General features: G+C 45.8%; 1 protein-coding gene across 1 annotated transcript in view; it reads right to left on the reverse strand.

The window, feature by feature from the left end:
* Positions 1-27344, reverse strand: part of vps13c (vacuolar protein sorting 13 homolog C) — a 124320-nt gene that overhangs the window by 72898 nt on the left and 24078 nt on the right. Inside the window, exons 14-27 of the mRNA XM_080493439.1 lie at positions 17995-18169; positions 16463-16525; positions 16233-16365; positions 16064-16164; positions 15847-15989; positions 15511-15703; positions 15319-15433; positions 12997-13133; positions 9827-9959; positions 9267-9384; positions 3153-3285; positions 2932-3004; positions 619-719; positions 54-207 (exon numbers count right to left, since the gene is read on the reverse strand). Of these exons, the coding sequence (XP_080349565.1) occupies positions 54-207; positions 619-719; positions 2932-3004; positions 3153-3285; positions 9267-9384; positions 9827-9959; positions 12997-13133; positions 15319-15433; positions 15511-15703; positions 15847-15989; positions 16064-16164; positions 16233-16365; positions 16463-16525; positions 17995-18169 (1772 nt within the window). The remainder of the gene's footprint in view (positions 1-53; positions 208-618; positions 720-2931; positions 3005-3152; positions 3286-9266; positions 9385-9826; positions 9960-12996; positions 13134-15318; positions 15434-15510; positions 15704-15846; positions 15990-16063; positions 16165-16232; positions 16366-16462; positions 16526-17994; positions 18170-27344) is intronic.

The following is a 27344-nucleotide window of genomic DNA, read 5'->3' on the forward strand; positions in this document are numbered from 1 at the left end:
AAAAGGCCTTGTTTTCTTGGAAGCAGCTTAGACTCCACCTCAAACATTCTCACCAGGTACATTCCAGTAGTCAAGTGATACTCGTCTCAGGTAGGAAGTGACATTGAGATCGAAGCTCCGCCTCTTCCCCTCAGCGCCAAGCTGACCAATGGTGAGGGACAACACCGTCTTCTCTTGGTCCTCCTGCCGGGTCAGCTCCAACAGCACCTGAACACATTGGTAATCCCTCTGAGATTCTATAGTATCATACAGTACTAGACCATAGTCCTCATTTCCTCTGACGTCCAGCGCATTCTGCATTTCACTGGTAACAAAAACTCAAAAGGCACAATAAAGCACTTGTGATCATGAATCTCTTGTAGTGGGAAACATTACAAACTCAGCCAGTTCAGTACGAGACAGAAGTGACAAAGGTCTCCAGTGTTGCTCTGAACAATGACCAATCATATACCAGCTGAAATGGCAGGAAGCCTCTTTTATAAAAACTCTATACATGGATCTGAACAATGCAAAGAGCTTTACTTTTTAGCTGTACAGAGATTCAGATTCAGACAGAACACTGAATCCTGCTTATTCCCAACTCACACCACTGGGCTGAAAACCGAGAAAAACTCCAACCTCTTGTACTTCAAATTTGAAACAGAGGTCGATTAGCTCCTCCAGAGCGGCACGCTGCTGCTCCTCGTCGGTGGACTTCTCACTGGTGTCCTCATCTGAATCTGAACACAGAAATATGGAGAACATCAGGCTCCTCTGTCACCTACTACCTGCCCGTGTGATGTGCACCAGAATCAGCAAGTCTGTGTGTGTGTCTGTGTGTATTATTGTTATTAGGAAACACAACATTAACTTTCATTGTTATGCAGATGATACTCAGCTCTATTTATCAATTAAAGCCAATCAGGCCGACCAACTTGTTAAACTAGAGTCCTGCCTCAGGGACGTTAAGTCCTGGATGTCTATCAACTTCTTAATGCTCAACACATCCAAGACTGAGGTTCTAATCCTAGGTCCTAAAAAGCTCAGGGATTACTTTTCAGATAGTCTGATTACCTTAGATAATATTACCTTAACCTCTAACAGTGATATTAGGAACCTGGGTGTTATTTCTGATCAGGATCTGTCCTTTATGTCCCATGTTAAACATGTCTCCAGGACAGCCTTCTTCCATCTAAGGAATATTGCAAAAATGAGAAACTTCTTGTCCTTCAAAGATGCAGAACAAATGCTTCCTGCCTTTGTGACTTCAAGATGAGATGATTGTAACTCCCTAATGTCAGGATGTCCAAACTCCTCTGTTAGGATCTTCCAGCTAGAGCAGAACGCTGCTGCAGGTTTACTAACCAGAACTGGAAGAAGAGAGCACATCTCCCCAGTCTTAGCATCCTTACACTGGCTTCACATCAAATCTAGAATAGAATTCAACATCCTTCTGATCACATCTAAAACTCTTCATCACCAGGCTCCGTCCTATATGGAGAAACTTCTAGAAGGGTCTCACCCTCCACGAGCCCTTGGCTCTGAGGATGCAGGACTGTTGGTAATCCCTGAAGTCCTTCAAAGTAAAAGAGGAGGCAGGAGTTTCAGCCATATGGCTCCTTTACTCTGGAATCAACTAGCAGCCTCGGTCTGAAGGGCCCACACCATTAGTTTATTTAAGAGGAGACTAAAAAGCTTCCTCTTTGATAGAGCTTCTCATTAGGAATAAAATAGGAGCACTAAGTTGAGCTGCTCTAGGCCTAGACTGCTGAGGGGATTTCCTCTCTCCCGTTAAAGGGAGGAACTCTACATTTGGAGCTTCTGTTTCTTGTCTTTCTTTCTTTCTCTCTGTGTAACAACATTACTGGAGCCACCAGATCCTGACAGGAGGGGAGCAGGATCCAGGGGATCAGACCCAAGACTCCCAGAGTGGAGTTACCACGGTCCTACTACCCGACCCCACCACAGCACCGGGACCCCCCCACAGCACCGAGACCCCACCGCAACGGCACGGCCCTTAAACTCCAGACTGAGATTGGTTCATCATCAGACCAACGCTCATCATAGACTTTTCTTAGTATTTGTACTTCTCTGGCCTGTCTGCCTCTCTCTCTCTCTCCCTCTTCTATTCCTCTCTCTCTCTCTTTTCTATTCCTCTCTCTCTCTCTCTTCTATTCCTCTCTCTCTCTCTCTCTTCTATTCCTCTCTCTCTCCCTCTTCTATTCCTCTCTCTCCCTGTCCTATCCCATGTACATCTCCCCCCAACCGGTCAAGGCGGATGCCCCCCCCCCCCTTCCAGAGTCTAGGCTCCGCCCCCTTTCTTCCTGAAGAGGGACTTCTTATGAACTGTTCTTCCTGAGAGGGAGTTCTTCCTGGTTTCCACTGTTGCTTGTTCCATCTGCTGCTCTGGAAGGTTTAGTTGGGTTCTGTTGTTCTCTATCATTGTAAGAGGTTCTGGAAGGTTTAGTTGGGTTCTGTTGTTCTCTATCATTGTAAGAGGTTCTGGAAGGTTTAGTTGGGTTCTGTTGTTCTCTATCATTGTAAGAGGTTCTGGAAGGTTTAGTTGGGTTCTGTTGTTCTCTATCATTGTAAGAGGCTCTGAGATGTTTGTTGATGTGATTTAGCGCTTTACAAATAAAATTGAATTGAATTGTGTGTGTGTGTGTGTGTGTGGGGGGGGGGGGGGGGGGGGGGGGGGGTCTCACACCACTTCTGTGGGGTGAAAATGGTCCTAAGACAGGTGAGCTCTCGAGACCATCATGCAATACATTATACAGGGACACTCTCAGTGTTGAAGCAGCACCGCTCCTGTTCAGCCAGGACGACTGCAGCCAACATCACTGTCCAACTCTGTTCTGTGGGTCGCAGTGGTGTTCACATGATGGGGGTGTGACTGATCCACTGTCTGTTCACTGAACACTTTGACACTAACCAGAAAAAGACAGTACTGACCTGTTTCCATGGTGTCAAGGAGGGTGCTCTGAAGGCTCAGTGCATGTGGTCGGACCTCAGCTAATGGCAATACCTGCAGCAAGAAACACCCAATTCAGCTCACTTCACCTTCCCCCTTCACCTCCATCACCCACCCCTGCAGCTCCACCCCTCCCTGCTGGACCACAAACATGAGGCTTTAAGACTGCTCCATTGCTGGGACGCTGGGACACTGGACACACCTGTTGCGTGGGGCTGGAGGGAGAGGAATCCATGTTTGGCAGCGGAACACTGTCGACCAACTCCAGAACATTTTGGATCTTCTGATCGGAGATTTTAACATGCAGCAGTGGCAGTTCACCGGACAATTTGAACCTGTAAAACCAAAACACTGTAAATGATGTGGATAATCGGCACAGAACTAGAGCAGAACCACTGTCATATCAACAGGTGAGTCAGCAGAACCACTGTCCTATCAACAGGTGAGTCAGCAGAACCACTGAACCACTGTCCTACCAACAGGTGAGTCAGCAGAACCACTCTCCTATCAACAGGTGAGTCAGCACAACCACTGTCCTATCAACAGGTGAGTCAGCAGAACCACTCTCCCATCAACAGGTGAGTCAGCACAACAACTGAACCACTGTCCTATCAACAGGTTAGTCAGCAAAACAACTGAACCACTGTCCTATCAACAGGTGAGTCAGCAGAACCACTCTCCTATCAACAGGTGAGTCAGCACAACCAGTGTCCTATCAACAGGTGAGTCAGCAGAACCACTGAACCACTGTCCTATCAACAGGTGAGTCAGCACAACCACTGTCCTATCAACAGGTGAGTTAGCAGAACCACTCTCCTATCAACAGGTGAGTCAGCACAACCACTGTCCTATCAACAGGTGAGTCAGCAGAACCACTGAACCACTGTCCTATCAACAGGTGAGTCAGCAGAACCACTGAACCAGTGTCCTATCAACAGGTGAGTCAGCAGAACCACTGTCTTAACAGGTGAGTCAGCAGAACCAGTGTCCTATCAACAGGTGAGTCAGCACAACCACTGTCCTATCAACAGGTGAGTCAGCAGAACCACTGTCCAATCAACAGGTGAGTCAGCAGAACCAGTGTCCTATCAACAGGTGAGTCAGCAGAACCACTGTCTTAACAGGTGAGTCAGCAGAACCACTGTCCTATCAACAGGTGAGTCAGTAGAACCACTGTCTTAACAGGTGAGTCAGCAGAACCAGTGTCCTATCAACAGGTTAGTCAGCAGAACCAGTGTCATATCAACAGGTGAGTCAGCAGAACCACTGAGCCAGTGTCCTTACAACAGGTGAGTCAGCAGAACCACTGTCTTAACAGGTGAGTCAGCAGAACCACTGTCCTATCAACAAGTGAGTCAGCAGAACCACTGTCCTATCAAGAGGTGAGTCAGCAGAACCACTGTCCTATCAACAGGTGAGTCAGCAGAACCAGTGTCCTATCAACAGGTGAGTCAGCAGAACCACTGTCTTATCAACAAGTTAGTCAGCAGAACCAGTGTCCTATCAACAGGTGAGTCAGCAGAACCAGTGTCCTATCAACAGGTGAGTCAGCACAACCACTGTCCTATCAACAGGTGAGTCAGCAGAACCACTGAACCACTGTCCTATCAACAGGTGAGTCAGCAGAACCACTGAACCAGTGTCCTATCAACAGGTGAGTCAGCAGAACCAGTGTCCTATCAACAGGTGAGTCAGCAGAACCACTGTCTTAACAGGTGAGTCAGCAGAACCACTGTTCTATCAACAGGTGAGTCAGTAGAACCACTGTCTTAACAGGTGAGTCAGCAGAACCAGTGTCCTATCAACAGGTTAGTCAGCAGAACCAGTGTCCTATCAACAGGTGAGTCAGCAGAACCACTGAGCCAGTGTCCTTACAACAGGTGAGTCAGCAGAACCACTGTCCTACCAACAAGTTAGTCAGCAGAACGAGTGTCTTAACAGGTGAGTCAGCAGAACCACTGTCCTATCAACAGGTGAGTCAGCAGAACCACTGAACCACTGTCCTATCAACAGGTGAGTCAGCAGAACCACTGAACCAGTGTGCTATCAACAGGTTAGTCAGCAGAACCAATGTCCAATCAACAGGTGAATCAGTAGAACCACTGAACCACTGTCCTATCAACAGGTGAGTCAGCAGAACCACTGTCATAACAGGTGAGTCAGCAGAACCACTGTCCTATCAACAGGTGAGTCAGCAGAACCACTGTCCTATCAACAGGTTAGTCAGCAGAACCAGTGTCCTATCAACAGGTGAGTCAGCAGAACCACTGAGCCAGTGTCCTTACAACAGGTGAGTCAGCAGAACCACTGTCCTACCAACAAGTTAGTCAGCAGAACCAGTGTCCGATCAACAAGTTAGTCAGCAGAACCAGTGTCCTATCAACAGGTGAGTCAGCAGAACCACTGAACCAGTGTCCTATCAACAGGTGAGTCAGCAGAACCAGTGTCCTATCAACAGGTGAGTCAGCACAACCACAGTCCTATCAACAGGTGAGTCAGCAGAACCACTGAACCACTGTCCTATCAACAGGTGAGTCAGCAGAACCACTGAACCAGTGTCCTATCAACAGGTGAGTCAGCAGAACCAGTGTCCTATCAACAGGTGAGTCAGCAGAACCACTGTCTTAACAGGTGAGTCAGCAGAACCACTGTCCTATCAACAGGTGAGTCAGTAGAACCACTGTCTTAACAGGTGAGTCAGCAGAACCAGTGTCCTATCAACAGGTGAGTCAGCAGAACCACTGAGCCAGTGTCCTTACAACAGGTGAGTCAGCAGAACCACTGTCCTACCAACAAGTTAGTCAGCAGAACGAGTGTCTTAACAGGTGAGTCAGCAGAACCACTGTCCTATCAACAAGTTAGTCAGCAGAACCACTGTCCTATCAACAGGTGAGTCAGCAGAACCACTGAACCACTGTCCTATCAACAGGTGAATCAGTAGAACCACTGAACCACTGTCCTATCAACAGGTGAGTCAGCAGAACCACTGTCATAACAGGTGAGTCAGCAGAACCACTGTCCTATCAACAGGTGAGTCAGCAGAACCACTGTCCTATCAACAGGTTAGTCAGCAGAACCAGTGTCCTATCAACAGGTGAGTCAGCAGAACCACTGAGCCAGTGTCCTTACAACAGGTGAGTCAGCAGAACCACTGTCCTACCAACAAGTTAGTCAGCAGAACCAGTGTCCGATCAACAGGTGAGTCAGCAGAACCACTGTCTTAACAGGTGAGTTAGCAGAACCACTGTCCTATCAACAAGTTAGTCAGCAGAACCACTGTCTTATCAACAGGTGAGTCAGCAGAACCACTGTCCTATCAAGAGGTGAGTCAGCAGAACCAGTGTCCTATCAATCCAATCCAATCCAATCCAATGTATTTATAAAGCACTATTAAAAACAACTCAGTTGACCAAAGTGCTGTACAACAATATAAAAATACAATTATAAATACAACAATACAGTGGCAGCACAGAATACACTTTGAGCAGTAAAAGTCAACTTCAACACTGGTTAAAAGCCAAAGAGAACATGCGTGTTTTAAGATGTGATATAAAAACATGAATCAGTATTTCAAAATGATGTTTTGAAAGTGAGGATTTTATCTTTGCGAGTTGCCTCAGGTGGAAAAAACTCGCCTTCACCACAGCACTGATCTGTTTGTCAAATTTAAAATGTTGATCCATCTTTACCCCCAGATTAGAAACAGTTGGTTTGACAAACTGTGTCAGCGATCCTAGGTTCACTGGGGCGGCAGTACCAGAAGTGCTCGGCCCCACTAGGAGGACTTCAGTCTTTCTGTCATTAAAATGTAAAAAGTTAGCAGACATCCAGGATTTGATTGCTTTAATACACTCCAAAAGTTGAGTGGCACTGAAAGCATTCTCACGCTTCAGGGGCACATAGATTTGGCTGTCATCAGCATACAAGTGAAATGACACCCCAAATCTACGGAGAACAGATCCTAGCGGGAGCAGGTACAGTGAAAACAGGAGAGGACCAAGGATGGACCCTTGCGGTACTCCATACGACAGGGGGGCTGTGGAGGAAACACAATCCCCAACTTTAACACAGAAACTCCTCCCTGTTAAATAGGATCTGAACCATTTTAAGGCACATCCCCGAATGCCAACCAGATTTTCAAGGCGATACAGGAGGATTTCATGGTCGACTGTATCGAACGCAGCAGTTAGGTCCAACAGCACCAGAGCCACAGTATGGCCAGAATCATTCAACATTAAAATGTCATTAAAAACCCTTAATAAAGCGGACTCAGTACTGTGGAGGTTCTTAAAACCAGACTGAAAAACCTCTGGGATCTCATGTTCATCCAAGAATGACTTCATCTGAATGAAAACAATTTTCTCCAAAATTTTGGAAAAAAATGGGAGCTTGGAAATGGGGCGGAAATTAGAAGGGTCGTTAGAATTTAGGCCCGGCTTTTTAGTTAATGGCTGAACAACAGCGTGTTTGAAACTTGCAGGCACTGCCCCATTCGCCAAGCAACCATTAACACAATGCAAAGCAAAGGGTGCTATTGTGGAAAACACATCTTTGAACAGGCGTGGGGAAATAGGATCAAACGGTGAACCAGCGGGCTTCATTTGACTGACCACCTTTTCCAAGTTAGCGAGTGTGACAGGCTCAAACTGACAGAATAAAGCTGAGCAAGAAACATGGTTAGACATGCCTACAGAGGGAGGGCTGATAAGAGCCCTAGTGCTCACAACCTTATTTATAAAAAAGTTCAAGAAGTTTTCACACACTTCAGGTGTTGCCTCTAGGCCATTGGATTGAGGAACATTAAGAGCAGCATTCACCATATTAAAAAGAACCCGAGGGTTGTTTCTGTTGGACGTAACCATATCAGCAAAGTACATAGCCTTGGCAGATTTGACACTTTTCTGATAGGTATGTAAGCTGTCTTTTAACAGTTGAATGGAAACCTGCAACTTATCCCTTTTCCATCTTCGCTCAGCTCTCCTACACTCACTTCGAGCAGCACGAGTCGACTCATTGAGCCACGGCTCAGATTTAGGTTTGGCACGCCTTGGTTTAAGCGGAGCCACAGTGTCAACAATTGATAGGCAAGTTGAGTCAAAAAGTATGGAAAACTCATCAATATCATAATCGAGAAAAGAACGATCGTTTGCCAACAGTGACTGGTGAAAAGCCGTGGAGAACTGAGCAGCAGTGGAAGAGTTAATTACACGACAGAGGCGCACAGGAGCGCACAGGTTGACGTCGCACAAAAGAGGCACATCAAAAATAATGGGCAGGTGGTCTGAAAACACTGCATCACACACCTCCAAATTACACACTGAAAGACCGTATGTTAAAACAAGGTCCAATGTGTGACCATGATCTTGTGTGGGTCCAGAAACAGACTGCACAAAGTTAAAACTTTCAATAAGATCCAAGAAGTCTTTCACCATAGGTTTCTCAGTGCAGCATACATGAATATTAAAGTCACCCACAATCAGTATGCGATCGAATTTGGGCATTATTTCAGCTAAGAAATTGGAAAAATCACTTATGAAGTCTATCAACAGGTGAGTCAGCAGAACCACTGTCTTATCAACAAGTTAGTCAGCAGAACCAGTGTCCTATCAACAGGTGAGTCAGCAGAACCACTGAACCAGTGTCCTATCAACAGGTGAGTCAGCAGAACGAGTGTCCTATCAACAGGTGAGTCAGCAGAACCACTGAACCAGTGTCCTATCAACAGGTGAGTCAGCAGAACCACTGAACCACTGTCCTATCAACAGGTGAGTCAGCAGAACCACTGAACCACTGTCCTATCAACAGGTGAGTCAGCAGAACCAATGTCCTACCAACAAGTTAGTCAGCAGAACCAGTGTCCGATAAACAGGTGAGTCATCAGAACCACTGAACCATTGTCCTGTCAACAGGTGAGTCAGCAGAACCACTGTCCTATCAACAGGTGAGTCAGCAGAACCAGTGTCCTATCAACAGGTGAGTCAGCAGAACCACTGAACCAGTGTCCTATCAGCAGGTGAGTCAGCAGAACCACTGTCCTATCAACAAGTTAGTCAGCAGAACCAGTGTCCTATCAACAGGTGAGTCAGCAGAACCACTGAACCAGTGTCCTATCAGCAGGTGAGTCAGCAGAACCAGTGTCCTATCAAGAAGTGAGTCAGCAGAACCACTGTCCTATCAACAGGTGAGTCAGCAGAACCAGTGTCCTATAAACAGGTGAGTCAGCAGAACCAGTATCTTAACAAGTGAGTCAGCAGAACCACTGTCCTATGAACAAGTGAGTCAGCAGAACCAGTGTCTTAACAGGTGAGAGGCGTACCTGGGCATCCTGGCGTCCTTCTCCACCATGCATTTGGCCAAGTGCACTGTGAGGTCCATGGGCTGGAGGATGTGTTGAACGGAGGCGCTCTGCAGCCGCGCCGTCTTCCAGGCCTCACCTGCCATCAGTTTATCAACATCACAAACTGAGACAATCAAACGTACAACATGGACATTATAATAATCCTACTGAGATTAGTGTCTTCCTCTGTTTAGATGAAGTTACTTGTTTGGGAGGAAGTAATGGTCACATTCATCACCAACACATTGTAGAACCCTATCAACATATTACTTACTAAAGTAGTAAGTAAAGGAAGATTTACTGCTGTTTTCGTTGGGGAAGCAGTAATTTACAAGTTGCCTTTTGCTTTGTGTGAGATTGGTTGTATACTGGTCCCCATTTAATGTGGCGGAGTACAGAGGTACAAAGGTTTAGTTTACCACCCAAAAAACATCTTCACAGTAACTCTGATTTGGACTGTAACAGTCAAAAGAACAAAGTAGACTGGTGTGTTCATGCATGTCACACAGACCTCCGGTGTGTTGTGTGTGTGTGTGTACCTGCTTTACTGAATAAAACTTGAACTCGTCTCAGCTCCACATTGTATCTGTCATAGGCCCGATCCATGATCTCCTCCAATGAGGAGAAGGATGAGTTAGACGAGCCGAGACTGCTCTGCTCCACACTGTTCAACTACACACACAGAAACTCTGGTCAAGTACACACACAAAAACTCTGGTCAAGTACACACACAGAAACTCTGGTCAACTAGACACACAAAAACTCTGGTCAAGTACACACACAGAAACTCTGGTCAACTAGACACACAAAAACTCTGGTCAAGTACACACACAGAATGTAGAGGCCAAAGAACAGTTCATAGTTTTGAATACAGTTAACATGATTAAAATGTGTTAAAAAGATGCATAGTTTAAATTGAAAGTTCATATGATAGTTAAAAACATTAAAAGCACACTAGAATTCATGTTTTTATATGATTTGGTGCATGTTGACAAAAGAGGGTACTGCCCCTTTAAGACCGCATACGTGCGTGAGGGGTGCTGTTGATTTCAGGAGACGGGGAGACAGTGCTTGAGAACTACAGGAGCAAACGGTTTTCTTACCTCTTCTTTTTGTCATTGTTAGTTAGTAATTTCAAGTGTTTTAGCCAGCTACATACCTTTGTAAGTCAGAGGAATTATAACTTTGGAACAGAGTAATTAAACGGAGATTTTTATATTTTTTCTTTAATACAACAACGTTTCTGGAGTGGACTTTTGTGAAGTGTGTAGCTGGGCGAGCTACTGACACTGCCTGTGGAATATCATTTCTAACTGACAGTTGACAAAGGAGAAAGCCATTGCAAAATCTCAAGTCATTTCAAACCTCTACACAGAAACTCTGGTCAAATACAGACACAAAAACTCTGGTCAAATACAGACACAAAAACTCTGGTCAAATACAGACACAAAAACTCTCGTCATATACAGACACAAAAACTCTGGTCTTATACAGACACAAAAACTCTGGTCTTATACAGACACAAAAACTCTGGTCTTATACAGACACAAAAACTCTGGTTAACTACACACACAGAAACTCTGGTCAAATACAGATACAAATAATCTGGTCAAATACAGACACAAAAACTCTGGTCAAATACAAACACAAACACTGGTCAACTACACACACAGAAACTCTGGTCAACTACACACACAGAAACTCTGGTCAAATACACACACAGAAACTCTGGTCAACTACACACACAGAAACTCTGGTCAAATACAGATACAAAAAATCTGGTCAAATACAGACACAAAAACTCTGGTCAAATACAAACACAAACACTGGTCAACTACACACACAAAAACTCTGGTCAAATACAGACACAAAAACTCTGTAGTTGACCAGAGTTTCTGTGTGTGTATTTGACCAGACACAGAAACTCTGGTCAAATACAGACACAAAAACTCTGGTCAAATACAAACACAAACACTGGTCAACTACACACACAGAAACTCTGGTCAACTACACACACAGAAACTCTGGTCAAATACACACACAGAAACTCTGGTCAACTACACACACAAAAACTCTGTAGTTGACCAGAGTTTCTGTGTGTGTATTTGACCAGACACAGAAACTCTGGTCAAATACAGACACAAAAACTCTGGTCAAATACAAACACAAACACTGGTCAACTACACACACAGAAACTCTGGTCAACTACACACACAGAAACTCTGGTCAAATACACACACAGAAACTCTGGTCAACTACACACACAGAAACTCTGGTCAAATACAGATACAAAAAATCTGGTCAAATACAGACACAAAAACTCTGGTCAAATACAAACACAAACACTGGTCAACTACACACACAAAAACTCTGGTCAAATACAGACACAAAAACTCTGTAGTTGACCAGAGTTTCTGTGTGTGTATTTGACCAGACACAGAAACTCTGGTCAAATACAGACACAAAAGCTCTGGTCAAATACAAACACAAAAACTCTGGTCAAAAAGAGACACAAAATCACTAGTCAGATATACAGACACAGACACAAAAACTCTGATCAACTAAGGACGCAAAAACTCTGATCAGCTACGGACAGACAAAAAAACTCTGGTCAACTACAGACACAGACAAAAAAACTCTGATCAGCTACGGACAGACAAAAAAACTCTGGTCAACTACAGACAGACAAAAAAACTCCGATCAACTACGGACAGACAAAAACTCTGGTCAACTGCACACACAAAAACTGGTCAACTACAGACAAAATAACTGGTCAACCACAGACACAAAAACGGGTCAAATACAGACACAGACACAAAAACTCTGGTCAACTACAGACACAAAAACTCTAAACAACTGAGGTCACAAAAACTGATCAGCTACGGACAGACACAAAAACTCTGGTCAACTACAGACACAGACAAAAAAACTCTGGTCAACTACAGACACAGACAAAAGAATTATGGTCAGCTACGGACAGACACAAAAACTCTGGTCAACTACAGACACAGACAAAAAAACTCTGGTCAACTACAGACACTAAAACTCTGAACTGACTGAATACAGTCTACATGCTCGTCATAGCAAAGGTTCTGCGTGTGGTCACTGACTTTAGTTTTCCTGCATTTCATCACTTCAGCAGTCTTAAGACACTTTACGCTGTTCGTCATATTCACCCTTTCACAAACATCCACAAACCAATGGCGACGGATGCCTGATGGATGAGATGAGTGTGAGAAGTCCAACCCTTCAGAAGACAACCCGTACTAACAATGTGCTTCAGTTGCCTCGCGTGAAACCGGACCACCCTCAGACGTATGCACCCAGACAGAAAAGTGAATAGCATCCCCCTGAATTGGGCAAGGCGTCTGCTGGTTCCCCCCGGACAAACAGGTGCTGGAGGTGGTGAGCCAAGGCCATAAGAAATACCCCCCCCCGATAGAAACAACACCCCAAGAACCCCACACCCAACTAATCAGTAATCAAGATCAGGACCTTGTACGTGTTCATCGTGGGGTGACCACGAGTGACTTTAACAAATATCCTCATGCAAGACTAGGTTATCCGGTGCTTAAGTACCTCCAACAAACAAAAACAAAAACACTGTTGGACTGGTGGAGGACAGGTGAGATGCAGGTAGAGGACAGAGACAAGCAGGGCATGGGTAAACGGCAGGTTGAATAAACGGGGTAGCGTATGTAGGACTCACCTGGAAACTACCAAAGTCAAGGATAAGAAGGTCTGAGGAGGCGCTGTAGAAGCCCGACTGTGGGAGCAGCAAGTAGGATGGTTTCAGGTTAATCCTCAGGTCCAGAACTTTCCTGGTCTCAATGATGTGAGACAAACCTGCGCAGATCAGAATTGACCAGAATCTTGACGAGAGACCTCGGAGGTGGAGCCAACCAAAGCTAAACCATACCCAACAGTTTCTACAAGGTGAGACCCCAAAACACTCAGTGACCCTGTTCCTCTGGTTCTGTCCACTCAGACTTTCATAGAGACGTCCTCACAGACCTTTCTGTGGCCCAGGATTCACTCGCCAACCACGTTTAGTACAGTGCAGCGGTGTGAGGAGTCCTACTTCAACTGGACATGTCTCAAACAACAGATATGGTCAAAATTTGTTTTAACTAAAGGTTAAAAAATACTGGCAGCCTGGTCCAGATACTGGCACCCTGGTCCAGATACTGGCTCCCTGGTCCAGATACTGGCGGCCTGGTCCAGATACTGGCTCCCTGGTCTAGATACTGGCGGCCTGGTCCAGATACTGGCATTCTGGTCCAGATACTGGCGGCCTGGTCCCGATACTGGCATTCTGGTCCAGATACTGGCGCCCTGGTCCAGCCAGACCTCAGATCAAGAGAAAGTGACTGAAGCAAACAGTGACATGGTCCTGTTGTTGGTGAACCACAGTGGTATCCAGCCTGCCGTTACACTAACCAGGTACAGAGGATGGTAATGACTCCATCCTCTGTAATGACTCTATCCTCTGCAAGCTGAATTTCAGCTTCTTCCCCATGGACGGAGGACTTTTAGAACAGCAGCTTGGTTCCGGTACCGTCCCTGAGCCCAATAAGAAGCAGTGACACTGCACTTTCTCTAATTTAATTGTTGTTCATCACGTTTCTCAGCTGAAGCTCTCATCATGTCATTTGTTTTTATCTGTCTTGATCTTGTTCATTCTATCATTTTTAATTGTACTTGCTATTAATATTGGTGAATGGAGGAACACTGAGCACTTCTTTCTTTTGTCACTTGTTTGTTATGACATGCAAATGTGATCACTTCATGGGAACTAAAACTAGTATGAATCCAGTAACCTTAGACGGCCAGCCATTCCCTCTGGAAACCCACCCAGGGGGCTTTTCCACCGGAAAGAACCAGATTCTAGTTCTGGTCCAGGGCCAGGTTTAGCACCAGTTCTTTGTCTTTCCACCACCAAAGCCCCACTGCGCTGCTGGGCGGAGGTACCGCCGGAGGTCTCGCTGCCTACAAGGTGGAAGAGACACTGAACTGGCATTCTGAGATCTACAGTGAACACGGAGCCCCGGAGTGGTTCTAGAGAAAAACATAAAGATAACATGTGGGAACGATACAATAAGATGTTCCCTGAAGTTAATATGAGGAAACGAGATCATTTAATCTGCGATGGCGGAGCCGTGGTTCTAGAGCTACAGAGCTCCTCCAGTCAGTCAGCTGGTGGATCTAGAATCTAGAACCAGTTCTTTTCAGACTTTTCATGATGACATCATCATAACTAACTCCACCTCCAGGTCTTGTCTGGCGTTCTGACCGCAGGCTGAGGTCTGCATGAGGCAGCAGGGGGCGCTCCGCTATGAGACGCTCTACAGAACTTCTTTCTAATGAAGCCAGACTTCTGGTTCCTCAGGAACTACTAAACAAACTACAAACTACTGGAAATGAAAACTTGGAGTTTTTAGAGCTAAAATGAGCCTTTTAATGGCTTCATGTGAAAGAGAACTTTAATCAGAGTGTTTACGGAGGTTACCATGGAAACGGCTGTAGAGCAGCGTTCTATCATTCACGTGTTCTTCTTATTATTATTTTCTCTCTGGCCACTCCGGGGCTCCAGACTAAAACAAGGCAGATGTTAAAAAACCCAATAGAGACACGAGGAGACTCAATGTTTTCATCTGAGGTTCAGGTCAGACTAGATGGAGCGACCCGGACCAAACCACTGGGACAGTCCGTCTCCTGGTTCCTGGATGAATCGGTGAAATCGGTGACGTATCACGTTTTGGAGTGACGCAGTGACGTAGCTCTCACTGGCTCCGTTAAAGATGGAGGAACAACCGGTTCTTTGGCGGTGCCCATTTAAGAACTGGCCAAGGTACCGGCCCTGAACTAGAACCTGGTTCTTTTGGGTGGAAAAGCCCTACCAGACCGCCCTACTAAATGCCCTCGGGCCTCCCACCCAGAGGAGGTGTGTGTTTATCAGCTTCATGCAGTTTCACTCCTGCACACTGAAGACATGAGGATGAGGATGAGGATGAGTGGGGATGAGGATCACCTGTGGCAGTTTTCTCTTTAATCTCCTCCAGTTTGGAGAGCGTGGCTGATGTCAACACCTCCAGATCCATTCCTCTCCCTGTCTTGAAGAAGTCCACCATACTGGTGACCGTCAGCTGAAGACAAACCAGAAACAGGCTGTTCTAAAAGCTGCAGCTGTGGGAGCGACAGTGGTGAAGACACACTTGGTTACCGCGTCGTAGATGATCTCTACGGGTTGAGAGTGAACTCGGAGCAGCTGGTCACTGGCACTCTCCTCAGGGTTCAACTCAAACACCACACTGAGCAGAGACGAGGACGAGTCACCGACTGACGCAATGAGCGACGGCACTGCGCCCTGCTGCTGCAGACCTGTGACAAACCAGTGCTGCAGCGCCACCTCCAGCCTGCAGGGGGACACACGCACAGCTCATAGCTTTTCATGCCAAACTCAACCTAATCAATGGTTCAGCAATATATGTGGAGATTTGTGAATCAATAACGTGATCAAGTATCACAAACACATTTCCATGGTGACAAAATGACTCGCCTGACGGCCTGTGCGCCGGGTCTCTGGCAGATCTTGGTACCCAGGTCAATCATCTGGATCTTGAGGATTTCTGGGATGTCAGCTTGCTCTCTGATGGTCACGGACGTCCTGAGGAGTTGGAAGCTGACCACCACGGCAACATACTGAAACACAGAGTGAGCATTCAGTCCTACAGTCTCCACTGCCTCCACCAGACTTAGCTCCTGCTCCACGGTACCTGCTTGGGTAAAGCCAGGTTGTGGGAGCTCCCACTGTAGCCGATAGCAGTGTAGAGCTTCTCCTTCTCCTCAGCGGTCATGAGCTGGTCCAGCCCCGAACCTGAAAGCCAACAGACACCTTCTGTCATAGTCCTGGTCTGGGTTGATATGTGGGACAGAGTCACTTACTCTCTGGTTCCTTGCTCTGCTCCGCCTGCTCCTCCTTCTTCACCTTCCTTCCAAACCAACTGCTGAAGAAACCACCTCCACCTCCTCCTCCTGCTCCTTTCTTTCCCATTAACTTCTGTCCGGACCGGATAACCTGGGAGACATCAGTCCACAGTCCAACCAGGTTTAAAGACAGACTCACACACAGTCCCACAGAATGAGAAGGTCCTGCTGTAAGAGCAACATGTTACCTCCATCTGAGCCTGCTGCCGGACCAAAGTGATGTTGAACACGTCCAGAATCTTCTCCAGGTCCTACCGACACACAGCGGAGACTTTACAACTCAGAGGCAGAACAACTAACCCACCGCCTGACTCATCAGGTTAGTGATGGTGATGGAGCGTCAACCGGCCTGGACCTGTTGCAGGTTGCTGGTCCTAAACTCATAACACAAGTTGTTCTGTAGAGAGAGAAATGATGTACTGAGCGGCACGGAGCGGTACGGACAGCACGGAGCGGCACAGAGCGGTACGGTAAAGCTACCCAGAGTCAAATCTGCAGCGTTTCCTCTGCAAAACGTAGGTTAAAATGTAGTGCGGGTTTAGAGCTCCTCAGATATGTGACGGTGCAACAGAACTGGACCTTATGAATCTTCTGTTGTTGCTGTAGTTTACATCCTCGCTTTGCACGAGTTGTTCAGTTCACTTCTTTTTTGCAGCCAGAGCTGCAGCTGCAACCTCCATGTTGGTTCTGAGAGAGTGAACACTGGCCGGCACTGGTGACGTCGCCCCGGCGAAGTGACACCGGATTCACTCCGGCAGCACAAAGCCGGTCAGCTCCAGTCCCGCGGTGTCACACCGCTGTCACACCGCTGTCACATCACCGGCGATGTGACAGCGGTGTGACACCCCTAATGTGACAGCCGCAACTTCCACGATGCGAGGACAGACGCACTGTGTGTGGACGCCGTCCGATTGTCGCGTTGCGTCTCAAGCTGCTGGCCGGCGCACCGTAGCTCCGTGTATGAACACTCCGGCAGGTTCTGGAACTCCGCCGTCGGGGAACGCCTCCGCCTTTCGGAGCTCTGGACGCAAGGGCGACGGAAAAGCCTCTACCTTTGGAGCGGTTATTTCAGGACCATTAACAATTCTTGCGGTGGAAACCCGAACCAAACCGAACCGTTCCTGCACTCTGTGCAGTGGAAACCCGAACCGAACCAAACCGTACCATTCCTGCACTCTGTGCAGTGGAAACGGGGTTTAAAGAGGCGGACAGTCTTTACTGTGAACGTTCGGCTCAAGACTTTTCTTCTTAGTAAAGCTTACAGTTGTGCTAGTTCAGGACCATGGACCACTTTCTAGTCCAGCTGCTGAGGGTTTAGGCTGCTGGAAGGACCTACACTGAACTTCTTTTCTTCATTATCCTATTCCCTCCTTCTATCCCCTCACTCCACCTGGAAGAGCAGAAAGTCACCACCTGAATCTGGTTCTGCAGGTTTCTTCCTATTAAAAAGGGGAGTTTTTCCTTTCCACAGTTGCCTATGCTTGCTCATGTTAGATTGTTGGTTTTCTCTGTGAAGGTGCTTTGACATGGGTCTGTTGTATTTGGCCCAATTTACCCAGAATTGAATTGATCTTACTTGTCAAGTCATCTGCTGGTGCTGAAAAGTACTGATGCTCCAACTCCCTCAGTGGGTCATTTAATTGTTGGTAAAGCTTAGGAGTAAGATGGAAAGGTGAATTCAGCAATTGGTGTGTGAGACGTTGGACCGCTGGAGACTTACCTGGATCTGTTTGTCCGTCTCCAGACCCGTTTTGTTCTGGCACAGCAGTTTGGTCTTGTAGGCAGCCTTATAAGCCTTCAGGTTCAGTCGGTGCTGTCTGATGTTGGACCAGGACCACATCCTACTGGAACGCTGAATATGGACTTCTAGGATACTGCTGTAGGCATACTTCCACCTGACAGTGAATATTACAACAACAAAAACCACAGAAAGTAAGTTTTAGCTGGTCGAACACAGTTTGATCGCAATGACCCTGAATGAACCCTGGACAGCACGTGTGGAGCTGCGGTCCTCCGAGCTCGCCATCTTGCAAGTGTCAGGTCTTTACGAGTTGCATCACACCCAATTGCAAAGGGGATCTTTATTGGACTTGATCAGTAAATTCAGTTGTGCTGAAGGAAGGAGACATCCAAGACGTGCAGGATGTCGACACTCGAGGACTCACGCCCCTGCCCTATGGCCCTCCAGCAACACACCAAAGCTGTGGTCCTGACACTGCTGTTTGGGTTGTTTGCTTTGAAGTAGAATCAAGGTCTAAACTGAAACCAGATTCCTGTTGGAGGTTTGGGCATTTCAGGAAGCAAAGCTGCATGTGACAGAGTGGCGGTAACAGGATTATCCACATCCACTGCACAAGATCATCTCACAGGATCATCCAGACAGAATATAACTTTATTTCTATAGCACCTTTCACAGACGTGAGTCACAAGGTGCTTAACGGCACTAAAACCAGACAAAATCAAACCGATCAGATCATGAAGCGTATAGAAGCAAGAAAAAACAGACATGGTTATAGAGCAAAGTAAGATTGAGCAGCTGCAGGTCAAAGGCCTGCCTGAATATTAGAGTTTTGAACTGCTTCATCACTGGACCACAGGAGTCAACACATCTCAGCTGGAGGGGAAGAGCATCCCACAGCTTTGGTTTCAGAGCTTCAAACCACAGTCACCTCGGGTTCCCAGCTTGGTGTGTGGAACCACAAGCAGCGTTGGTTCTTCACACCTGAGACTCTACTTGGGACAAACAGGTGGGGGAGGGTGGAAATATAAACAGTGTTTGGCAATGGAATGCTTTAAAAGTTAATACGGCCACTGGTAGATCCTCTCACAGGATCATTCGGATCAACAGAGGCTGTACTAGGAAGCGTGATGACCATAATCAGGATCTCTGTTTCCTGGGTTGACTGATCCAGACAAGCACGATCCAGATTAGCAGTAATCCGAAACACGTTCAACCAGAGTTTCCCTCCAGGATCAGAGCGTTCACCTGAAAGGGGCGGAGCTTGCAGCGTGTGACCAATCACAGAGGGAGAAACCCTGCAGAGCAGCTGACTCTACCATAGAGAAGCAGTTAATCTCTGAGATTATGAAGAATTCAAACCCATCCAGCAGCTCAAAGCAACACTGCTGCTGCAGCCAGAACCAGAACCTTCCTGACTTGTTAATGCTGACTTGGTGAGATTAGAGCAGATTAATTCATGGGACAATAGAAACGGAGTCACTTTCACTTTATTCCAGCAGAACGGTTCCAGGCAGAGCTTCCTCACTGCTCTTCTTTTACTTTACCTCCACTGGTTCTGAGGCGGAGGTTCTGAGGAGGAGGTTCTGAGGAGGAGGTTCTGAGGAGGAGGTTCCTCCGTGTGAGTGTGTTTCCTGTTGGAATATTAATTCATCACCGTGACGACAGAAGTTCTGCTTCCATTAATTCATGGTTCTGCAGTTCTGTCAGCGTCAGCATTATTATTAAGATCATTATTCCAGATCAACCCTTCAGTAATCTGTAAACTGCTCTGCAGAGTTTCTTTGTGTGTGATTGGTCAGACGCTGCAAGCTCCGCCCCTTTCATGTGAACGCTGAAGCAAGTAGTGGCTAAACAACTCCAGGATTATCTGCAGGAGAATAATCTGTTAGAGGACCTTCAGTCCAGCTTCAGAATGAACCACAGTACAGAGACTGCTCTGCTAAAAGTTACTAATGACCTTCTAATGGCCTCAGATAGAGCTCTTCTATCTGCTTTACTTCTTCTGGACCTTAGTACTGCATTTGATACTGTCCATCATAATATACTCTTAAGGAGATTAGAAGATGGCGTCGGCATTAAAAACTTAGCCTTAAACTGGTTTAAATCATATTTATCTGACCGCTTTCAATTTGTTCATGTAAATAACAAATCTTCAATACATGAACGGGTCCTGTGTGGAGTACCACAAGGCTCCGTCCTCGGACCCAGATTGTTTAATCTCTAGATGTTACCACTCGGAAATATTATTAGGAAACACAACATTAACTTTCATTGTTATGCAGATGATACTCAGCTCTATTTATCAGTTAAAGCCACTCAGGCCGACCAACTTGTTAAACTAGAGTCCTGCCTCAGGGACGTTAAGTCCTGGATGTCTATCAACTTCTTAATGCTCAACACATCCAAGACTGAGGTTCTAATCCTAGGTCCTAAAAAGCTCAGGGATTACTTTTCAGATAGTCTGATTACCTTAGATAATATTACCTTAACCTCTAACAGTGATATTAGGAACCTGGGTGTTATTTTTGATCAGGATCTGTCCTTTATGTCCCATGTTAAACATGTCTCCAGGACAGCCTTCTTCCATCTAAGGAATATTGCAAAAATGAGAAACTTCTTGTCCTTCAAAGATGCAGAACAAATGCTTCCTGCCTTTGTGACTTCAAGATGAGATGATTGTAACTCCCTAATGTCAGGATGTCCAAACTCCTCTGTTAGGATCTTCCAGCTAGAGCAGAACGCTGCTGCAGGTTTACTAACCAGAACTGGAAGAAGAGAGCACATCTCCCCAGTCTTAGCATCCTTACACTGGCTTCACATCAAATCTAGAATAGAATTCAACATCCTTCTGATCACATCTAAAACTCTTCATCACCAGGCTCCGTCCTATATGGAGAAACTTCTAGAAGGGTCTCATCCTCCACGAGCCCTTGGCTCTGAGGATGCAGGACTGTTGGTAATCCCTAAAGTCCTTCAAAGTAAAAGAGGAGGCAGGAGTTTCAGCCATATGGCTCCTTTACTCTGGAATCAACTAGCAGCCTCGGTCTGAAGGGCCCACACCATTAGTTTATTTAAGAGGAGACTAAAAAGCTTCCTCTTTGATAGAGCTTCTCATTAGGAATAAAATAGGAGCACTAAGTTGAGCTGCTCTAGGCCTAGACTGCTGAGGGGATTTCCTCTCTCCCGTTAAAGGGAGGAACTCTACATTTGGAGCTTCTGTTTCTTGTCTTTCTTTCTTTCTCTCTGTGTAACAACATTACTGGAGCCACCAGATCCTGACAGGAGGGGAGCAGGATCCAGGGGATCAGACCCAAGACTCCCAGAGTGGAGTTACCACGGTCCTACTACCCGACCCCCCCACAGCACCGGGACCCCCCCACAGCACAGAGACCCCCCCACAGCACCGGGACCCCCCCACAGCACCGAGACCCCACCGCAACGGCACGGCCCTTAAACTCCAGACTGAGATTGGTTCATCATCAGACCAACGCTCATCATAGACTTTTCTTAGTATTTGTACTTCTCTGGCCTGTCTGCCTCTCTCTCTCCCTCTTCTATTCCTCTCTCTCTCCCTCTTATATTCCTCTCTCTCTCTCTCTCTTCTATTCCTCTCTCTCTCTCTCTCTTCTATTCCTCTCTCTCTCCCTCTTCTATTCCTCTCTCTCTCCCTCTTCTATTCCTCTCTCTCCCTCTTCTATTCCTCTCTCTCCCCCTCTTCTATTCCTCTCTCTCCCTCTTCTATTCCTCTCTCCCCCTCTTCTATTCCTCTCTCTCCCTCTTCTATTCCTCTCTCTCTCTTCTATTCCTCTCTCTCTCCTTCTTCTATTCTTCTCTCTCCCTCTTCTATTCCTCTCTCTCTCCCTCTTCTATTCCTCTCTCTCCCTGTCCTATCCCATGTACTTCTCCCCCCAACCGGTCAAGGCGGATGCCCCCCCCCCTTCCAGAGTCTAGGCTCCGCCCCCTTTCTTCCTGAAGAGGGACTTCTTATGAACTGTTCTTCCTGAGAGGGAGTTTTTCCTGGTTTCCACTGTTGCTTGTTCCATCTGCTGCTCTGGAAGGTTTAGTTGGGTTCTGTTGTTCTCTATCATTGTAAGAGGCTTTGAGATGTTTGTTGATGTGATTTAGCGCTTTACAAATAAAATTGAATTGAAAAAAAATTAAAGGAAACTCCCTCGGAACTGTACCGATTAGAAAATTGATCTTGCAATACGAGTTGGATTGTGGCTCTCAGTACTGAGTTGCACAACTTTAGAAAAGATAACATACTCACTGCTTAGGATACAATAATCCTATAAAGTATGGCAACCTTTAATCAACCACACTGAGAATCTGTCATCTCATATGATCCACTGATGTTCTGATTGCCCACTAAACTTGTATCCCATCAGTCGTTATCACGGATAATGGATCATGGATAGACAGAGAGATAGATTGGAGGATAGAGGAGAGGAAGGGACAGAATAGACAGAGAGATGGAAACACCCTGGTATGGGTAGGGGAGGTAGAGAGGGGTTGAGAGAGGTAGAGAGAGGGGTATTGAGAGGTAGAGAGAGAGGTATTGAGAGTTAGAGAGAGAGGTAGAGAGAGGTATTGAGAGAGAGGTATTGAGAGGTAGAGAGAGGTATTGAGAGGTAGAGAGAGGCATTGAGAGAGGTAGAGAGAGAGGTATTGAGAGAGGTAGAGAGAAAGGTAGAGCGAGATATTGAGAGAGGTAGAGAGAGAGGTAGAGCGAGGTATTGAGAGAGAGGTAAAGAGGTATTGAGAGAGGTAGAGAGAGAGGTATTGAGAGAGAGAGGTATTGAGAGGTAGAGAGATAGAATGAGAGGTAGAGCGAGAGGTAGAGCGAGAGGTAGAGAGATATGTATTGAGAGAGGTAGAGAGAGAGGTAAAGCAAGGTATTGAGAGAGGTAGAGAGAGAGGTATTGAGAGTTAGAGAGAGAGGTAGAGAGAGGTAGAGAGAGAGGTATTGAGAGGTAGAGAGAGAGGTATTGAGAGGTAGAGAGAGGCATTGAGAGGTAGAGAGAAAGGTAGAGCAAGATATTGAGAGAGGTAGAGAGAGAGGTATTGAGGTATTGAGAGAGGTAGAGCGAGGTATTGAGAGAGGTAGAGCGAGGTATTGAGAGGTAGAGCGAGGTATTGAGAGAGGTAGAGAGAGATAGAGAGGTATTGAGAGAGGTAGAGAGAGAGGTATTGAGAGAGGTATTGAGAGGGGTATTGAGCGGTAGAGAGAGAGGTAGAACGAGAGGTAGAGCGAGAGGTAGAGCGAGAGGTAGAGCGAGAGGTAGAGAGAGCGGTAGAATGAGAGGTAGAGCGAGAGGTAGAACGAGAGGTAGAGCGAGAGGTATTGAGAGGCATTGAGAGAGGTAGAAAGAGAGGTATTGAGAGAGGTAGAGAGAGAGGTATTGAGAGAGGTAGAGAGAAAGGTAGAGCGAGGTATTGAGAGAGGTATTGAGAGAGGTAGAGCGAGAGGTATTGAGAGAGATAGAGAGAGAGGTAGAGGTATTGAGAGAGGTAGAGAGAGAGGTATTGAGAGAGGTAATGAGAGAGGTATTGAGAGGTAGAGCGAGAGGTATTGAGAGAGGTAGAGAGAGGTATTGAAAGAGGTATTGAGAGGTATTGAGAGAGGTATTGAGAGGTAGAGAGAGGTAGAGCGAGGTAGAGAGAGATGTATTAAGAGAGAGATATTGAGAGAGGTAGAGAGGGGTCGAGAGAGAGGTATTGAGAGGTAGAGAGAGGGGTATTGAGAGGTAGAGAGAGAGGTTTTGAGAGAGGTTTTGAGAGAGGTAGAGCGAGCGGTAGAGCGAGAGGTATTGAGAGGTAGAGAGAGGTATTGAGAGAGGTAGAGAGAGGTATTGAGAGAAGTAAAGAGAGGTATTGAGAGAGGTAGAGAGAGAGTTATTGGGAAGTAGAGAGAGGTGTATCGAGAGAGGTAGAGCGAGAGAGGTATTGAGAAAGGTAGAGAGAGGTAGATTGAGAGAGGTAGAGGTAGAGAGAGGGAGAGAGAGAGGTATTGAGAGAAAGAGAGAGTTAAAGAGAGAGGTAGAGAGAGGTGTATTGAGAGAGGTAGAGCGAGAGGTATTGAGAGGTAGAGAGAGAGAGGTAGAAAGAGGTGTATTGAAAGAGGTAGAGCGAGAGAGGTATTGAGAGAGTTATTGAGAGAGGTATTGAGAGAGGTATAGAGAGAGGTAGAGAGAGAGGTATTGAGAGAGGTTAAGAGAGAGGTAGAGAGAGGTATTGAGAGAGGTAGAGAGAGGTATTGAGAGAGGTTAAGAGAGAGGTAGAGAGGTATTGAGAGAGGTAGAGAGAGAGGTATTGAGAGAGATTAAGAGAGAGGTAGAGAGAGAGACGTAGAAAGAGGTGTATTGAGAGAGGTAGAGCGAGAGAGTTATTGAGAGAGGTATTGAGAGAGGTATAGAGAGAGGTAGAGAGAGAGGTATTGAGAGAGGTTAAGAGAGAGGTATTGAGAGAGGTATAGAGAGAGGTAGAGAGAGAGGTATTGAGAGAGGTTAAGAGAGAGGTAGAGAGAGGTATTGAGAGAGGTATAGAGAGAGGTATTGAGAGAGGTAGAGAGAGAGGTATTGAGAGAGATTAAGAGAGAGGTAGAGAGAGGTATTGAGAGAGGTAGAGAGGTAGAGAGAGAGTGAAAGTGTCTTGAAGCAGTCCTCACTGTAGCTTCAGTAAATAGAAAAGTCTTGGGTAGAACCTTAACAGTAGAGCCTGTTTCAGCCTCCCTAACTGAAACTGGGATCTGGTTCCACATCAGAGGAACCTGAAAGCTGAAAGCTCTGCCTCCATTCTACTTTTAGAAAAGCTAGGAACCTCCAGTAAGCCAGCACTCTGAGAACCAAGAGTTCTTCTGGGGAGATCTGGGACCAGCAGTTCTTTAAGATATGATGGAACCTGGTTGTTAAGAGCATTCTAAGTTAGGAGGAGGATTATAAATTCTCTTCTAGATAGAACAGGGAACCAATGAAGCGAGGTTAGTATTGGAGTCTATCAGTGTGGAACATCTGGATGTGGCCATATTTGCCCGTTCTTCTTTGCCAAACTACAAGTCTGACCGATAGCGAGGGCGTCTCCTGTCCACGGCCCTCTTCAGATCACCCACAGATGTTGAATGGGATTCAGGTCTGGACTCTGGCTGGGCCATTCCAGATCTTCCATCTTATTCTGGTGAAGCCAGTCTTATGTTGATCTGGCTGTGTGCTTTGGGTCATTGTCATGCTGAAGATGAAGTTCCTCTTCATCTTCAGCTTCCTAACAGAAGCCCAAAGGTTTTGTGCCAACACTGACTGGGATATGGTACCGTTCATAATTCCCTCCACCCTGACTAAGGCCCCAGTTCCAGCTGAAGAAACACAGCCCCAAAGCATGATGCTGCCACCACCATGCTTCACTGGAGGTATGCTGTTCTTTTGGTGATGAGCAGTGTTCAACCTTGGTTTTACAGACCATAACACATTTCCCCACATGCGTTTGGGAGACTTCCAATATCTTTTTGCAAATTTGAACGGGGCTTGAATGTTTTCCTTTGTAAGGTAAGGCTTCCGTCTTGCCACCCTACCCCATTGCCCCCCATGACATGAAGAAGACGGGAGATTGTTGTCACATGTACTACACAGCCAGTACTTGCCAGTCACATGTACTACACAGCCAGTACTTGCCAGTCACATGTACTACACAGCCAGTACTTGCCAGAAATTCCTGCAGCTCCTTCAATGTTGGCCTCTGGCCACATTCCTTCTCATCTTCTCATCAATCCTGGTAATGTCACTGTGCCGTAGTTTCTCTACTTGATAATGACTGTCTTCACTGTGCTCCATGTTAGATTTCATTCCTTGGAAATTATTTTGTCCCTGCCTGATATCTTTCCTCTGCGGACCGCGGCTGGAGCTGGAAGTTGTTGCTCCATAAATGTAGAACCGCTGAACTTGATCTGGGGTTAATCAGAGGCACTTTAAATGGAGAGCGGTGTGTGCTGCCTCCAATTTAACATAAGTTTGAATGTAATTGGTTAAATCCGAACACATCCACATCACTAGTCATAAGAGGGCGTGCACACTTATTATCTCCTCAATGTTTCATTATCTCAGTTGTGTATTTTTACTTCACCTCCCTGAAAGGTTTCAGTTTGTTCTTCAAGTCCATTGTACAGGTTATCGGTCAAATGAAAGGAGGGAAAAGTTGTGGAATTATTCATCTTGGTGTCATTTTGTTTACATTATGAAAACCAACAGGTGTGTGTAGACTTTTTATGTCCACTGTATATTCAAGTTACTCTGGCTGAAGTCAAAATATATCTTTTTCTTTTTGCCGTGTTGGTTTATGTTTGTGTTGATTTGCTTGTAATTGCTGGTGTGGTGTGTTCATTTTATCTTATTTTTTGCTTATTTCGAAAACATTTGTAGTGTATAGTGTGCATTTTTGTAATGCTGAGTTTGTACTTTATTTGAAAATACAAAATAAAATATTTAAAGAAGAAGATTGACTCTGAATTAATACGAGTATAAATATTCAATGTTCTCAAATTTTAGTTAAAGAAATTACTATATTCCTCCTTTATTCACCGTCACAGATCCAGAAGACGTGATGACGGACAACCAAGGGTCAAGAGGACATAATAGTAGTTAGTAGTAGTTTTAAAGTGCGATATAAATAAACTGACTTGACTTGTGCTTAATTTATGTGAGATTATCTTTTATGAAAATGCCATCCTCATGTGGTTGACTTTAAGAACAAAATAAAATACCCATTTTCTATTACAACTGTTAAAATCTGTATTGCATATTGAAACCTGAATACCATCAAATAACAGACTGGTGGATCCTTCCAATGGCCGGAAACATTTAGTCAAGAACATCTAGTGTGGATTTAGTGGACTAAAACTCTTATAATATTTAGTGGACTAAACCTCAACTAGACTAAAAGGTTTCAGATGACTAAAATTAGACAAACTAAATTGCATGTCATTCAAAAGACTAAGACTAAACTAGAATTTGCTTTAACATTGAGGGTTACAAAATTCTTGTCTTGTCCAGTTCTGAAAGTCCTCCACACAACCTTGAGATATTTCCAGGGAGACGTGTTCAACCCCCCAAGCTGCCAGATGTTGGGGCAACTGGAAATGAAGTCCTCCTGGAGCAGCAAAACTAGAAGTTGTTCTTTGACAACTGGCTTACAAGTGTCCCTCCGTCCTGGAATCCACTGGACTGTTACTGTTGGCAGCAGAAATCAAGACAAATCCCTCTGCACAATGGGGTTGTCCTGTCCTTTTCTCTCTTTCTAACCCAACTCTTGCAAGCCAGTCGACTGTATTGCCACGGCTGAAA

Source organism: Lipophrys pholis (genome assembly GCF_963383615.2).
Source record: "Lipophrys pholis genome assembly, chromosome: 2".
Lineage (NCBI taxonomy): Eukaryota > Metazoa > Chordata > Actinopteri > Blenniiformes > Blenniidae > Lipophrys > Lipophrys pholis.